The 16,727-nt window shown below is 40.7% G+C and overlaps 1 protein-coding gene across 5 annotated transcripts in view; it reads left to right on the top strand.

The window, feature by feature from the left end:
- CYRIA (CYFIP related Rac1 interactor A) overlaps nucleotides 1–16,727 on the top strand; it is a 106,497-nt gene that overhangs the window by 87,732 nt on the left and 2,038 nt on the right. For all 5 annotated transcript variants that reach the window (XM_023199396.1, XM_023199405.1, XM_023199401.1 and 2 more), the window contains 8 exons: nucleotides 5,523–5,644; nucleotides 7,324–7,429; nucleotides 9,269–9,405; nucleotides 9,873–9,950; nucleotides 10,128–10,244; nucleotides 10,336–10,415; nucleotides 11,840–11,966; nucleotides 16,256–16,326. In XM_023199396.1, the coding sequence (XP_023055164.1) occupies nucleotides 5,523–5,644; nucleotides 7,324–7,429; nucleotides 9,269–9,405; nucleotides 9,873–9,950; nucleotides 10,128–10,244; nucleotides 10,336–10,415; nucleotides 11,840–11,966; nucleotides 16,256–16,326 (838 nt within the window). The remainder of the gene's footprint in view (nucleotides 1–5,522; nucleotides 5,645–7,323; nucleotides 7,430–9,268; nucleotides 9,406–9,872; nucleotides 9,951–10,127; nucleotides 10,245–10,335; nucleotides 10,416–11,839; nucleotides 11,967–16,255; nucleotides 16,327–16,727) is intronic.

Here is a 16,727-nt window from a genome sequence, read left to right as displayed (position 1 = left end):
GTGCCATGCATTGGTTTAAATAAATATCACTGTTCTCCACAATGAAATCTTCCACTGTGCCTCAGGTGACAGCAAAGCATTGACAGCTAATATTCACCATCATTAACAAATTAAGCCCCTGCAAAAAGACGAATCCTGTTTAACTATCTTAATGTATAAGGTACTTACGCTATTGTAAATTCTAGACGCTTGGAATTTAGTGTGTTCTTGACATCAAATGTGTATGTGTGTAAGGTTGCAGGGTACATGATACATTTTCATACTCTCCACAGTAGCGAGTCCAGAACAGGACTTTAAATCATCCCCCCACCGACCCAGATAATGTCCTGGATACACTTGTTCCAGGGCTCCTAGAAGTATTGGTTTCTGAAATTGCCTGTGTAAATCACAGATTTTTAACAGCTTTATTGTTAGACAGGAGTAACCCCAGCTTTATGTAACCATTTTCCTCAATTTCAGTGAAATAATTGGCAATGGTTAGAAGTTTAGAATGTGGTTCTTAGAAGGAACATTACCAAAGAAAACACTGGCTGCAACTAGAAATAAGGACCCCTTTTCACCAATAACATTGTTGGTGTGTGTGTGGTGAGGAGTGTTTGTACCTTTCTTTGACTAAAGGTCAGTCTTTGTGTTAACAATAGAAAAGCCAAGCTCACAGTTCAGAGTTCCTGTTCACTCAGCAGATGCTTTAAGGGGTTGCTGATAGCTTAAATTTAGTAACCTTTTCAATCACTAATTCTTCAGGGTTCCTTTCAAGATGTCTTTCTATGACATCTGAAAACACAATAAATTTTAAAAACGTGTTCACCACTTGAATCTGAATATGGAGAAGGCCAAGTGCAGACTCCAAAGCCTCTCAAAGGGATACTCCAGATGGCAAAATGATAACAGTTTTCAGATTAAAAAAGTAAACATAAGTGCAGTTTTTCACTGTGTCAGACTCAACAAATACCCTATTAGTGTGTTAACCACACTATGAGACATTCAGGCCATAGATCAATAATGGATGATTTGAGAACATAGATGTTAATGAAAGAGTGGATGGCCAATTTGACTGTAGGTAAATACCTACATCTTAACGGTAACCAGGAGAGATGTAACCATACAAGAGCCATTTGACTGCAGTGAGCTATGCTGATACCACTGCATTCCAGCCTGGAAAGAGCCAGACCCTGTCATTAAAAAAAATAAAATAAAGTCATTTTGGGAGTAGAGACAGAGGACAGGATCTAAACGTAATAGGACCTTTACTTACTACACTGCTTTCAAGTACCCAGCATTCTATCCCACCTTACCAATTTCTTCATGTATTCATTGATTTATCACACGTTTATTGCCTGTCTCCAATGGCCTTCTCAAAAGATCTCAGAATTCAAAGACAAGCAGAAAAAAATATCACAAAACAGTGTGAGTAGTATATTTAAATTATTTGTTCAACTGTTCAGCAAATTTTTCTTGAACATCTACTATGTGCTAGGCCCTGTGCAGACCCTAGAAATATAATGTCAAGTGAAACAAATATGACCAGAGTCCTACAGTCTAATGGATAAGATTTTCATTAATTAGTTCTGACTGTATGATCAGTTAGCTGCGGGATGAAAATAGAATGAATCATGGACTTCCATAGGGATTTAGACCAATGTCACATGTCACTGTGGACCACACAGTCCTTTTCCCATTTGAAAAGAGAGACAGACAGACAGATAGAAAGACAGACTGACAGACTAGAGCTTCTCCCAGTTGTCACTCTCTTCCTTGGAAGCTGACACCACTTGTGATTTGAATCCCCTGAGAATCTTACAGCACTCTGGCCCGTAAGGCAGGAACTGTGCTGCCCGTCTATAGCTGGAAGAGGTGACTTCAGTTTCATGACAGGAAAGAAGGAAGAAACTGGGCATCCAATAAAACCAACAAATTTTGGATGAAAATGAGGCAACATATTTCTAAGCCTGGATGAAAGATGGAAATTATGGAGTGGCTTTCTCCTACCACATCCCACCACTGCTAAACCACATGAGAAATATTTCTAATAGGGACCAGGAAATCTGCCAAAAGAAACAGTTTCTTAGAGAGGGAGGCTGAGGACTGAGGTTCCTGTCTTATAGATCACCTCAGCTGCCAGGAGAGAATTACTGTAGGATGGAAGGTATTTGTTTACCACAGCCCCCGAAGTCCGCCTCCTCTGGGAGAGAAGTGGTACCAGCCCCCTGGTTACTCATGCAACTCTGTGGTCATATAAATGTCAATGTTGATTTGTTGAAAGGACCCCTTCACCTGGGATGGAGAGTTCAGTTTGTCTGTCTCTAGTGCCAGTACCTTTTTCAGGCCACCCTATCAGAAACAGTCTTATTTTTGAAACAGTTAAGAAAGGCCTCTATTTTTAAAGACTGACTTGAAATCTTTCTTTTTTTTTCTGTTTAAGTAATCATCAACAGGATTTTTTTTAAAAAAGTTCCATCTCTCCTCTATGGCTCACTTAGTTTTAATTCTGTTTTGTCTAAAACTTATCAAGTGGTGACTTGCTAGGGTGGAGCCAGGTGACAGTTGAGATTAGAAGGCTTTCTGTTCTGGCCTCAAAGTGCCTTCTTCTTTCCCATACCATTCTATAATTACATTCAAATAGTCTTAGCCCTGAGAATCTTGGTCACAGACTATCTTGCTTTTCTTCTTCTCCAAATAAATACATGTCTAGGAAACTGTCTTTGTTTAGCTTTTGATTTTTCAAAAGAAGAAAGGATTTGAATAGTCAGTGTTTTATTTTTGTTTGTTTTCTAGGATTGTTGCTTTGCATTTTTCCTTATGTTTTCTTCCCTGACACTTTTCTTATCAGAAACTGCCAGCCTGACCCCGGAATTCTATTCTACCAAAACACTTTCTCCAGTTATGGGCTTCCTAACTTGCGGATTTTTTGGTTTCTGTTTAAAACACTTGCTTCACTTTGAGAAAAGTTTGAGAAAGCAGAAAAAGGTAAAATACAAAGTGATTAATATTGTGAGTAACATCGTATCTGAGAAAACTTACCAAATGTTTTTGGGAAACACTGATAGGCCATAAAAACCTAAAAAAGTTCAGGTTGAATACCCCTTATCCAAAAATGCTTAGGACCAGAAGTGTCTCAGAGGCGGGTATTTTGTTTCTGATTTTGAAACAAAATTGCATTATACTTATCAGTTGAGCATCCCAAATCCAAAAAGCCGAAATGCAAAATATTCCAGTGAGACTTTTCTTTGTGTACCATGTGGGCATTTAAAAACATTTCAGATGGTGGAGCAGTTCAGATTTTTGGATATAGGAAGCTCAACCTGTAATAAATGTCTTTTTCCCTCACTGTCTCCGGTAGATTCTGTTTCCTAACCTAGCAGATTTGCTCGTTTGTTTGTTTGTTTCTCAGCCTCACTTTCTCCAGCTGCCACGCCTTTTTCCAAGCCATACTCTCTTCATGAATATACTCCGTTTCACCTTCCATTGCCCCAGCTCAAGTCCTATCCCTTACGTGTAACTGTTTCCACTCTTCCCAGACCACATTCATCTTCTCTTTCTCTGAGTCCTGATGCACATACCTTCTAGTACCTCCTTACTTCCCAGTTGAAATGGTCTTATCCTTTGAATGTAAGTTTGCAAGGTTTGTGAATAACCTGTGAGGACCTATGATCTTTTCTTCAAAGAGAATTGCCATGGCACTGATGATTTTCACTCTTCATTTCTTAGGAAACTCTACCAGTTTCTTAGGTCTTAGGCAGGACCCGGTGAGTCAACTAGTCTAAAAGTCTCCATGGGCTCCAGTCATGGAGAGTTTAGGTAACTGAATCAGGAGCAGCCACCCTGCCTCAATTCCTCCTCTTACCTCGGCATTTGCAAACACCAAGTCAGCATAGCCAGTGTCCCACTTCGCCATCACTTACCTTGTGGATTCTGTCTTTTTTTTTTTTTTTTTTTGAGATGGAGTCTCGCTCTGTTGCCAGGCTGGAGTGCATTGATGTGATCTCAGTTCATTGAAACCTCTGCCTCCAGGATTCAAGCAATTCTCCTGCCTCAGCCTCCCAAGTAGCTGGGACTACAGGCACGCACCACTACGCCCAGCTAATTTTTATATTTTTAGTAGAGACGGGGTTTCACCATGTTGGCCAGGATGGCTTCAATCTCCTGACTTCATGATCTGCCTGCCTTGGCCTCCGAAAGTGCTGGGAGCCACCGCGCCCGGCAGTGTCTTTTTTTTAACCTCCAGAGAAACACTGGTGAAAAACCCTCTTACAGGATCAGCCCCTTGTACTTCCATAAGGATTAGTTAAAACTGAGATTTGATCTGGGAAGGGTTAGACCAGGTGTAAACTCAGCCTTCACCCTCTGTTAGTGAGGTCTGCTGCAAGTATGCAGTGCCTCAGGATCTTGATATTTGAAAACAGAGTTTTATAAGATAACATCTGTCGCCTCTCCATGAGCAGTGCCTTTGTTTTAGATGGAGAGATGAGCTTCCCTACTAGGCCAGGGAGATAACCTATTGCATAGGAATTGCAAGATAAATAAAACCCAATCTTTACTACCTCTCCACCACCACCCACCAGCTCCCATGAAATGCTCGCTGAAACAACAATACATACTGGCTCCAGGAAGGTAATCAAGTGGGTGCTTCTGCGACTGTTAGAGTATTGTTTTCATTATGGAAGCTTCAGTGTGTCACTTATTTTTGTGGGTAACAGTCATGGTCAAGACCAAAGATAAACAGAACATTTGTCTTTAAAATGAACTCCCTGCATGTCTTTGCCAAACCTCCTGAACATGAGATCAGGTTCAATGAGAAGTGCTTTCTACACACCCGTGTGTTTAGGAATGGTATGTCGTGATTTGAAGGATTTTAGTTATCCAGTTTTTAAGCATATTTTTAAATATGGAAATATAAGGAGGACTGGTTTTCCCGTCCACACTCAGATTCACATATTTTCAATCAAAGCAGAAATATTCAGTTGCTTCTCCTTTAAAAAGACCAATACAGAGTTTCCGTTTTACAAGATGAAAAGAGTCATGGAGATGGAGTGTAGTGATGGTTGTACAACATTATGAACGTATTTAATATCAATGAACAGTACACTTAATAGTGGCTAAGATGGTAAATTTTATGTTTTGTGTATTTAACCACAATAAAAATAGTAATTTAAAAAATAATAAAATAATAAAAAGACCAAAAAATGTGGGCTCAAAAACACAATGTTTATTCTTTCTATCACCCAATGCACTGTTTTACATAGGAGGTGTGCAAAAAAATTGTTCCACATAAATAAGTGACTATAATGATTCCTGTATACTTGTTTTATGACTATAAAAATATCATTGACTATTTTGAACTGAGTAATGGGCAAAAGTTGTGTCAGTTTTCCCTTCCTAGCAGCTTATTAGGTTAAAGAGTAAATACCAGAGCAGCAGGAATACGATAGGATTGTCAAGCAGGTAAAACTGAATATCCATCCTCCTCCCAAGCTATTTGTAAACACCAGCACTCTGTGTCTCTCGGTTTCCCTGTTTCTTAGATGCTCAGCCTACAGAAGGAGAGAGAGAAATCTGGAACCAGATCAGCGCCGTCCTTCAGGATTCTGAGAGCATCCTTGCAGACCTGCAGGCTTACAAAGGCGCAGGCCCAGAGATCCGAGACGTATGTTAATGATCACACTGAACTGACAACACCCGAGGAACGGAGGGAAAACCACACATGCACACAGACATACACAGCAAGATTAAGTAATAACTATAGTATTTCCTAGAGTACCAGGAAGAACAAGGAGGGTAATGTGTCCTTAAAAACAAAATGCATGGGCCAGGCGCAGTGGCTCACACCTGTAATCCCAGTACCTTGGGAGGCCGAGGTGGGTGGATCACCTGAGGTCAGGAGTTCAAGACCAGGCTGGCCAACATGGTGAAACCCCATATCAATTAAAACTACAAAAAAAATTAGCTGGGCATGGTGGCAGGTGCCTGTAATCCCAGCTACTTTGGGAGGCTGAGTCAGGAGAATCACTTGAACCCGGGAGGCGGAGGTTGCAGCGAGCTGAGGTTGCATGTCGCACTATTGTACTCCAGCCTGGGCAACAAGAGTGAAACTCTGTCTCAAAAAAAAAAAAAAAAGTTAAAAAAAAGCATGAATGGCCCCTTTTATTCTAATGCATTAATCTGCACACACAATGCTATCAATTAATATTACCCATTCTCTTCCTAAACACACAAGTGATACTGCAGGACTCACATTTAAACAATAACGTGTCAATATATTATTTCATTTAAGGGAAACAATGTAAAGTCTGTGAACAACAGTTGAAATATGGACCATGAAGTCTGGGTGGACATGTACTTTCTAGCATTTGGTAATTACTGAGGCAGGTTGCACCAGTGTGATACACAAGAGCCAAAATCACCTTGCTTTCAGTTTGTCATCTCAAATGTCTTATGAGATTTTCTAAAATTAACAAAAAAACAAAACAACAACAAAAACAAAAAAGAAAATCACCACTTTGATTTTTGCAACTTCCCAATACCTTAAAAGCAAGAAACTTCACACTCTTTTTATTTGAAAGCATTAGTTTTGTGGCAACACCAACACATACATATATGCATGCAAATACACACATACACACACACACGTACACATGAACACATGCACGCAGTACTGCCACTGCCCCCAGGCTTCTGAAAAGCACACCACCACCACCATTATAATCCTCAAGTTGCTGAAACTCAGACACGGCGGAGTTTCTAAGATGGGTGCAGCACACCAACATGGCACAAGTATACATATGTAACAAACCTGCACGCTATGCACATGTACCCTAGAACTTAAAGTATAATAAATAAAAAAAAAAAAAAAGAAAGTAACAGTCTAGTAAGAAGTGATTTTTCTACTTAGGGGTCACCATTTGATTTAGATAATTTAGGTAACATTACAAACTGGCAGGAATGCAATACCTATTAAAGAGAAAGGAAATGTCTATAGAATTTGCACTTTATAATGAGCACTAATTCCACTTTAGAGGAGTCAAATGGTGATGGAGAGGGCTGAGTCTCTTCCCACTTAGATGTGAATTTTTTGTATTCAAAATAACAGAAACAAATAAGATGACACAGGATGTAACTGTAGAACCACTTGCTGTGTGTTCAAGTGTTAAAATTTCCATTCAGAATGAGCATGTTGGAGGACAGTCCGATGAAGCGGTGTTGATTTAAGTAGTATATACATCAGCAAAGTAGAGCGGGGATTGTATTTTAAACTAAATCTTAGGGCATTTTGATGTGGAGCTTACCACTTCTTTTTAAACAGTCAGCTCTACTGTGTTTTTGTAGGCAATTCAAAATCCCAATGACATTCAGCTTCAAGAAAAAGCTTGGAATGCAGTGTGCCCTCTCGTTGTGAGGCTAAAGAGATTTTACGAGTTTTCCATTAGACTAGGTGAGTATGTGTTTGTAGTTTTCATGGCCCACATACAGAGTTCTGTTTTGGTGTTATCTCTGTTGAGGTAGTGGGAACAGCTTGGCATATTGGAAAATGTCCCACATCCATCCACTGTGTCAAATGAGAGGCCATGTATGAGCAACAACTCTTGTCATGTTCATTTCTTTCAGTCCAGCACAAAGTTTCTTCCCCTGAAGTTATTGGCACATTTAGTGTGTCTCTACTAGTGATTTTTCTTCTTAGTCCTGTTCTCATCTGTGTTCAACTCTTAATAGTTTTACTGCAGGCTGATCACATTTCTGAATAACAGAGAAGTTGAAAGATAACAGTTTACCTGCTCACCCAACAAAGAACTTGCTTGTCTGGAGTCATATGATAAATGTAATAGAGTAAAATATAAGAAAAACAAATATAATATTATTTCCTTAAGCTTTAGAAAACTGTGCAAGTACAGGAAGTACAGGATGGCTTTGTAGATGTTGAGCAATGCCAAATCTGATTGGAAATAAGATCGGTATGACCAGCAATAGGACAGAATCACTCCCCAGTGAGGAGGCTTCATTGGTTAATACAGTATATCTTGAATGAGGAAGGCACGTTCTACTCTGCTTTGGCCATAAAATGAGTGCCACAGATTAAGAGGAAAACAGAGAACTTAAAATACATTGGGGGAGTAATGACCATGATATTGAGAGGACTAGAAGCTAAGATCAAGGGAGGTACCTGAATGAACCAAACTGGTTTTCCAAGAAGAGAGGGTTTCTGATGACTCTCAGATAGAAGAGAGTAGAAGAGAACATAGACTTCTTTCTATGTTTCCTTAAATGGTAGACCCAGTGAATGGAAATTCTGAGGAACCAAACTTTTGCTCAACAGAAGGAGAGCAGGCCAAGGTAGAACTGGCTGCCTCAGGAGAGAGTGTATTCTTATAGATGGAAATATCTCAAAAAGGCCAGAGACATCCCTGTAGAAATGCTGTAAAAGTTATGTAAGAACTATATAGAGCAGATGTCTGCAAACTTTTCTGTAAAGGGCCAAATCATAAATACTTTAGAGTTGTGGGCCATCCTGTCTTTTTTGCAACTACTTGCCGCTGCCACTCTCACATAAAGGCAACCTTAGTCATTACATAACAGAATGAGCATGTCTGTGTTTTAATAAAACTTGTGTTTATTTACAAAACACAAGTAATGGAGCAGATTTGGCCGATGGGCCATACCTTGCCAATCCCTGCTTTAGAGGATTGGTTAAATGACTCTGTGCTATTAGAAATATATTGCAGAACAAGCTATAAGAGAATGTTTGGAAACAGACAAGTGGGAGTGGTGAAACTGTTGCAAGAACAATAATGGAGGTAGATAAGGCAATGGGTTCATAGAAAAATATTCTTGGGATTGAGTTAGTGTAGATGCAGAGAAAAGTTCAGTAGGGGCAGAGGTCTTTCCTTGCAAAACCAGTCATCTAACCCGTGTGTTTAGGGCACTGTCTCACCTCATCCTGAATCATGAATGGCTGTCTCATGCATGACCCAAAAACACATATTTGTGGTTTTCTAACAGTGTCAGAAATTGAGATTACTAAATATGTCCAGGTCCAGCTGAGCGTAGAGAGAAATTTACGAAATACTGTGGCCATGGGGGGTTTCTGCAGGGGAGATCCCCTGCCTGGTCATGTGGGATTCCTTCTCTTCCTGGTCCACATGCAGCACACCTCACATAGTTATCGGGAAAGACCCAAGCAGGTGATCTCTGAGATTGTCAACTGAGTCTGGGAATTGTGTTATTTGGACTTCGTTGGGCCACCTCCAATATATCTATTTATCCCTTTGATTTTCAGAAAAAGCTCTTCAGAGTTTATTGGAATCTCTGACTTGTCCACCCTACACACCAACCCAACACCTGGAAAGGGAGCAGGCCCTGGCAAAGGAGTTTGCCGAAATTTTACATTTTACCCTTCGATTCGATGAGCTGAAGGTTAGGCCAAATGTGCTGTGAAAATTTAACGAACTTGTACTGAGTACCTACTGTTTACAGCTGCTCTGTTAGTGCTGTGGGGTGGGTGGGTAGAGAAATGAGTAAGATGTAATTCCTTCCCTAGAGAGACATATAATGTGGTGAGAATTTGCATTCCATGTGGTGAAAGTAATTTAAGATGATGATTTGTATATGGAAATTTTAAATCTGCCAAATGAAATCAGAGAAAACCTTTTCAAGTATCTGTTCCGCATTGAGACCAAATATACTTTCCCTGAAATCTAGCCCACAGGGCATATTTTAAAATACTGAAGTTGTGGGTCCTTATTTTTAACCAAAAGTTGCTTTGGCTCTTATGTAACAAAGAGAAGTCCTGGAGTATTATAAAATCCAGTGTCTGGGCTCCTAATGCATATCGCCCAGCTGATACTGAGAGATGACCTTCACTCTTGTCTTCTGAATTTCAGATGAGGAACCCGGCTATTCAGAATGACTTCAGCTACTACAGAAGAACGATCAGTCGCAACCGCATCAACAACATGCACGTGAGTCCCTGGGTCGCCTTGAACTTTGCACCATTCTCCATGGCTCTTTTGATTTCTGCATCAGGCAGAGCACAGAGAGAAGACAATGTCCTTGTCTGTAATTCAGTTTCAGAGAAGAGTATTTGGAGCGTTTGACTTTCTCTTTATAAATCCGTCTTCTCTTCTTATTTTCATCAGCTAGACATTGAGAATGAAGTCAATAATGAAATGGCCAATCGAATGTCCCTCTTCTATGCAGAAGCCACACCAATGCTGAAAACCCTTAGCAATGCCACAATGCACTTTGTCTCAGAAGTAAGTGAAGTTGAGCAACGAGGTGCTTTTTTTCTTAATTCCATACAAGAGCTACAAGCAGAGCTAATGTACATTTGTGTCTCCCATTTAGAACAAAACCCTGCCAATAGAGAACACCACAGACTGTCTCAGCACAATGACAAGTGTCTGTAAAGTCATGCTGGAAACTCCGTAAGTTAAATCAGAGGTGTATTCATGGTTGAGACTTCATCCAGCCAGTGTCTGTTAAGATGATGATGTTAATGACATGTACCATTTGGGTCAACACCTTAAAGTTTTCATGTATATTATCTGCTTTAATTTCATTAAGAACTCTGGGTGTTAGGTGTCACTATCACTGTTGCATAGCTGAAGAAGCTGAGGCCCAAAGTGGTTGACTGACATCCCAATGACTGCATAGCTTGTTAGGTGGCAGAACCAAGGCTCAGATCAAAGATGCTGTAGAAGATGTGTAAGAGCCAAATGGAGGGTGTGTTAAATGACGGGGCATCATGATAAATATATTGTAGAGAAGATGTAAAACCAAGAGTTGACATGATAAGACTGTTTCAAGAGTGAGAATGGAGGTCTCTCTCTCTCTCTCTTTCTCTGTCTCTTTCTCTCTCTCTCCAAGTTTTTTTTGTACCTGAGCTAGTTACTACTAGTTAGATTTAAAAATTATTGAGACTACTGGGGATGAAGCTGCATGGTAATCTGTGCTCGAAATTCTGAATGCCACTTATGTCTGTAGCCCCCGCTATGCCTGTAAATAACTGGCCTGACTTCCTGAGCCTTGGTTTCCTTATCTAATGAAGTTTCCATAAGGCCATCTACTTTGCAGAGTCTTTAGGAAGACCAAAGGCATCAAAAGTACCTTATAAAATCTGATAGCCTGTTCAAATGTAAGATGACACTAATTTCAAATATTTCACTTGTACCAAAGTTAAGATTTATTCCAAGGCAGAAATAGTAATCATCTTCATTGCAGAGCCAATTCATAATGAAATAGATGTAAGAAAGCCTCTAGAAAAAAAGCCTCTAGAATTGGCCTGAATTATCTGAATCATCAGTGACCCTGTCAAGGTAAGTGAACAAAATTCAAACTCTACAAATACTCTTGGATGCTCAATGAATGGTGCATAATTTTTTTTAGGTATTTTTACCAATCCAATACAATCTGCAGCCTGTGTTTTAACAAAGGAAGTTACTCTGACTGGAGACATGATAGCTGCTCCGTAGAAATGAGCCTGATTCTTTTTCTCTGTAATGAAGCCATTACTCTCTATAATCTTGGACAGCCAGAGGGACCTGCTATAAAATATTCAAGATTGATGGGTGGAGGAGTGATGTACATGATGAGCTAGCCTGCTGAAGGGCAGATGAGAAGGGAATTTACTGCCCTTTAATTTACCTTATTTTCACACTGAATTGCTGGTTGAATAGATTCAAGGAGAATTATCATCATGGATTTACTCAGAAACATATTAACTGGTTGTTGCAGGTCTGGGATTGTTCCCAAGAGAAGATTGGAGGCATCTAAAGTATCCAGTTGTGGGGCCAAAGAACGCACATGTTCTGACAAGGAAGTGATGCTGCTGCTGTTTCTTCTCTTGCAGGGAGTACAGAAGTAGGTTTACGAGTGAAGAGACCCTGATGTTCTGCATGAGGGTGATGGTGGGAGTCATCATCCTCTATGACCATGTCCACCCTGTGGGAGCTTTCTGCAAGACGTCCAAGATCGATGTAAGAATAGTAGTGAAATGTGCTTTCCAAATAAAGGGCCCATGAATGTTGCCAAACAGACCTTGTTTCTCTTCCTCAGGCTCCTCAAGACCACTCCACTGACAGTGATCTTTCTAATATGCACAGCCCATCCTGGCAGCTGTCCTCACAGCAAGATGTCCAGGCTTTTTCATGTGCTTAGGACAAAACACTCAACCTCAAAAGCATAGTAGCAATACTACGATGCTGATCCCCTCAGGCTCTAATGGAGCTGAGCAGCTGGACAGTCACTTAGCTGCACGCAGGCCCTTCATTTACCCAGTGTGCTGTACAAATAGATGGTTTCTATTCTATATGTGTCCTGTTGTGAAGAGTTGGGAGATACTGCATTACAAGACACCATGGTCAAATCTCAGATTACCCTTTCACTTCCTCTCCCACCACTGCCTACCTGTTGCTCCACTCAAGTCCCATGCCTTTCCTCATCATTTGGATATACATGATATGTGTGAGTCCTTTCTCCTGCCCAGAGAGCCCTTCCTCTTCCTCTCTGATGGGTGGGTTCCTTTCAGGCATGCTTCAAACATCACCTCATCTAAGAACACATTGTCTGCATGGGATGAGCCTTCCTGCTTCTCTGGCCCCCAGAGCACTCACTGTTTTGTATTTTCTGACTCCCCCACAGACAATTTCTTGACAAGGACAGAGACCATAATCTATACACCTCATGTCTGCTCTATTGCCTCACACAGTACCTGGCACATAGTGGCTGGCACTCAACACACACCCTGCAGGGGTTTGGATGGATGGATGGATGAATGAATGAATGAATGAATGAATGAATGAAGATAATTGAAAACACATGATTTTGTCACACAGTTGCTTTTCTGTTGATTGTGGCATAAAGCACACCTCCTCTTCATCCAGCGCTTGCCTGCAGCACCAACCCAATAGTGTAACCCATGTACTCATTTAAAGCCTTTAAAGTGCAGAATAGCACCTCTTGGTAGTAACTTACTTACTCTAGAATAGCTGAGTCTGGGTGGCACACTGTGTTCACTCATCTCCAGAGAATGATGTCCTTATGCCCTGGCCCTATGCAAGAGAAAGTCTACATGCCCAGGAGGGCCATAAGTCTGAAGAATGCAAGATGATGTATCAATGAAAAATGTAACTTGGGTTACTTTTGAGTTTCTGGGTTCATAGTATGGTTAGTCATGTTTCTTCATAGACTCTTTATTATTTTTAATGTAATCATTTCTATTTACCAAGAAAATAAGTATGTTAAAAATTTTTGACATTTAGGAAATTAAGACATAGTAAATTAAATATATCTGTAACAACCTCACCATAGGCGGAGGATCACCATTCATACAGCAGCATAAATGTGTACTTTCTTTTAATATAGATGCTTGTGTGAGTGTGTGCGTGGATGTCCTTAACAAATTAGGACCCTGCTTTATGCGCTATTTTGAAACATATTTCATTTACATGGAAGTATATTATGGGCATTTTTATACGAATAAATATTTTTACTGTATCCTTTGTGAGGCTTTAACATTTTCGTACTATAGATTGAGTATAAATAACTCTATAAATATTATTTGACTATGGATTTAGTTCATTACCTGAGACTCATAAGATATTCTTATTACCATAGTCATTTGTTAACTTGTCACAGGGTCAACAATTAAAAATACACTGGGTAAAATTATGCCTTGTAGCCCTAATCTTTAAAAAGCTTGGCTTTATATGTTATTTACTGAGTCTTTCGGTCGAGGCTGTAAACAGTATATCATGTTAAGTCTTCACACATAGTCTTGATGAAGTTTGCTTTTGTCCATAGAGGTAGTAGTGAGCTACATAAGGTTTGCTCATATGGACATTTGCATATACCTCTAAGAAAGTTTCAGGTTTACCAAGCACAATAAACCATTTGAGACTAACCTTTTTTTTAATGACGTATAGGGTCTCCATTTGGATGCTAGTCTGCTTCTAAGCCAGTAGTTATAGGCACTGGGCTTATAAATCATTAGGGCATCAGCATCAACTGTGAAAACCCCAGGATCTCTTTCTGAGGGCCTGGGGGAGGCAGTGTGTGTGTACTTACAAAGGGCATGCTTTGGAGTGCAGAATAAACATGCAATGAGCTCTGGAAAGCCAGGGGAGGGAGAAACTCACGTTGCTGAAGAGCAGAGACAGAGGGTGATGTTTGAGGTGGACCTTGAAGAAGATGTAGGATTTTCCCAGGAGGACAGAGGGAAAGCAGAGTCCTCCAGGTAGGGGGAATCATCAAAGTGGCCGCCAAGGCGGCACAAGCCATTTAGAGAAGAGATGCTAATTGTGGACGCCAGGAAAGGAGGGTTGGGGTGAGGCGGTGTTTTCAATTGATTTCCTTGGAATCTTTTGAAATGGCCCAATAATGAATCACCTCTTAATCCCTGTCCCCATCTCAGATTTTATCCAGAATTCCAGACCCCATTTCCCATGGACCCCTGAAATATGGCCATCCCCAAACCAGAGATTCCCCTCCCCCCCCAAACCTGTTCCTTCTGCTGGGTTCCTGTCTCAGGTATTTCATCACCCTCCAACAAGTCTAATCCAGAGCCTAGAATTGTCCCTGAGAATGAGGAATGATTTCTTCACCCCATATCTCATCAGTCACCAAATCCTATGGAGTTGACCTCAGATTAGTCCCTGTCTCTCCCTGCTCCTCCATGCCCACTGCTGCTTCCACACTTCACACCCTCAGGGGCTCTCACTGCCCCTCCTCTCTCTGTTCTTGCTTCCTTCTGGTCCCTTTCCATATTAACCGTATCACTAGATTATTTAACACCTATCAAGGATGTTTTCCACAGGTAAAGGCCCCCAACTCCTGAACATGCTGTTGAATTCACACTGCATCTGGCCCCAACTGCATCCTTGACAGCATCTTGTTATTCACACCTAAAGTTTTAATCACCCTAAGTGGAACTCCAGATTCCCAAACAGCATTCCCTGCTCTTCCACCCCTTCCACATCTGCGTTCTCACTGCTTCTTAGGCCTGGTTCACAAGAACACTTCCGCACTATGATAATCAACTATGCGAGAGGGACAGAATCTCTGCATCCCTGGGCCTGATACCATCTCAGGCCTGGGGTGGCACATACCTGGCATGCTTGTAGCTTCTCCCAATCCGGTATCCATAACAGACATCTCTCATTTGCCATGACTTTCTTTTTTGATGAACCTATAGTGATCCTCACATGATTCCCAACCCTGTGTTCTGGTAGCTTCCATCAGTCTATCAGGGTCTATCAGGCCTGTAAGATAAAGCTTTTGACATACAAGAAGCACAATGATGGAAAATGTTTCTAAGGGCTATCACAAAAGGGGCCCTTAGTATAACCAAATCCAATATATAACAGTGTGTGAATAGCTTTGCAGAAAGATTCTTGCCTTGCCAAAAAATACTCCAAGATATGCATGATGAAATGTGATCTATATAAATTCAGTTTCCATGCACTTCCCAAATTATGGGTCAACTGTATTATATGGACACAAAAAGCTAAGACATTTGCCTAGGTTTGTGAAGATACTAAAAAAACAAGCATGAAGGAAACTCAGGCATTTAGCCTCTGTGAAGTTCACATTCTGAACAGTGGCCCTTCATCAGTGCTCTCAAAGATGGTTGAGACATAGACCTGGACCTCCAGGAGCTCCTGGTCTAGTGAAGAAAAGAAGTTAATATGGGCACTAAATTCTCCAAGTTTTTTGATAAATGACAGAGCAGTTTTGGGAGCACAGAAAGGTGTTGGTTGCTTCTATCTAATGAAGGTAATGAGATCAGAATACGATTCTAGGAGGTGCTGGTCTTCAACTGGGTATAAAATAAGTGTTAAGGGTTTGCCAGTCAAACAGGTGAAGGACAGAAAACATTCAGGGCAGAAGAATGGCATAAAATTATTCCGATTTTATGCAGTAAATCTCAACTGAGCACTGAGTGGATGGAAGGCCCTGCATTTGGCTCCATAGTATAAGGCAAGATCAAAGTCTCAAGTCTTTGTCCTTAAAGCCAGACAAGTGAAATGTACAATTACAATATGGTATGAAATTTGATAATGATTGCAGTCATACAGAATGCATGGTTCTAGAAGCCCAGAGGAACTACTCACCAGCCTGAGGTGGCAGGAAAGCCCGTTGGTCATTTCTGTGTTGAATTTCTATGAGAAGAAATAATGTGACATTATGGGCATGTGTTTTTGTAGGTAGATATTGGCATAGACAGTATTACTAAGATATTAACAAACATTGTGCTTTCTCCTCCTAGATGAAAGGCTGCATAAAAGTTTTGAAGGAGCAGGCCCCAGACAGTGTGGAGGGGCTGCTAAATGCCCTCAGGTGAGCTTCAACCCTGTGCCAGGCTCACAGGGAACAGCCAACATTTCAGGGCTATAGCAAATTTAAATACTGGTGTGGATAGCACCAAACTTAACCCTTGCATATTTTAACACATTGAATCTTCCTAACAATCTTTTGAAGTCAGCACCATTTTTATCATTCCCCTTTTTAAAAATGGAAAAAAATGAGATTTAAGGAAGTCAAATAACTTGCCAAAAGTCATACAGTATATGGCCAAGCTAGGACCTAAACCCAGGATTGGGTGACCCCACGAGTCATGGACCTAATTCTCAGCCACACTGCTTTGGGGCTTATAGGGATTCCTCAGAACAAGAGGCTTCCAGGCTCTCACTTTCCACTTTACTAGTGGTTCCCAAACCTGGCTGCACTTGAGGATTATG

The sequence above is a fragment of the Piliocolobus tephrosceles genome, chromosome 15, assembly GCF_002776525.5.
Source record: "Piliocolobus tephrosceles isolate RC106 chromosome 15, ASM277652v3, whole genome shotgun sequence".
NCBI classification, from domain to species: Eukaryota; Metazoa; Chordata; class Mammalia; order Primates; family Cercopithecidae; genus Piliocolobus; species Piliocolobus tephrosceles.
The sequence above is the reverse complement of the archived record's forward strand: the minus strand, read 5'-3'. Positions and strand labels throughout refer to the sequence as shown.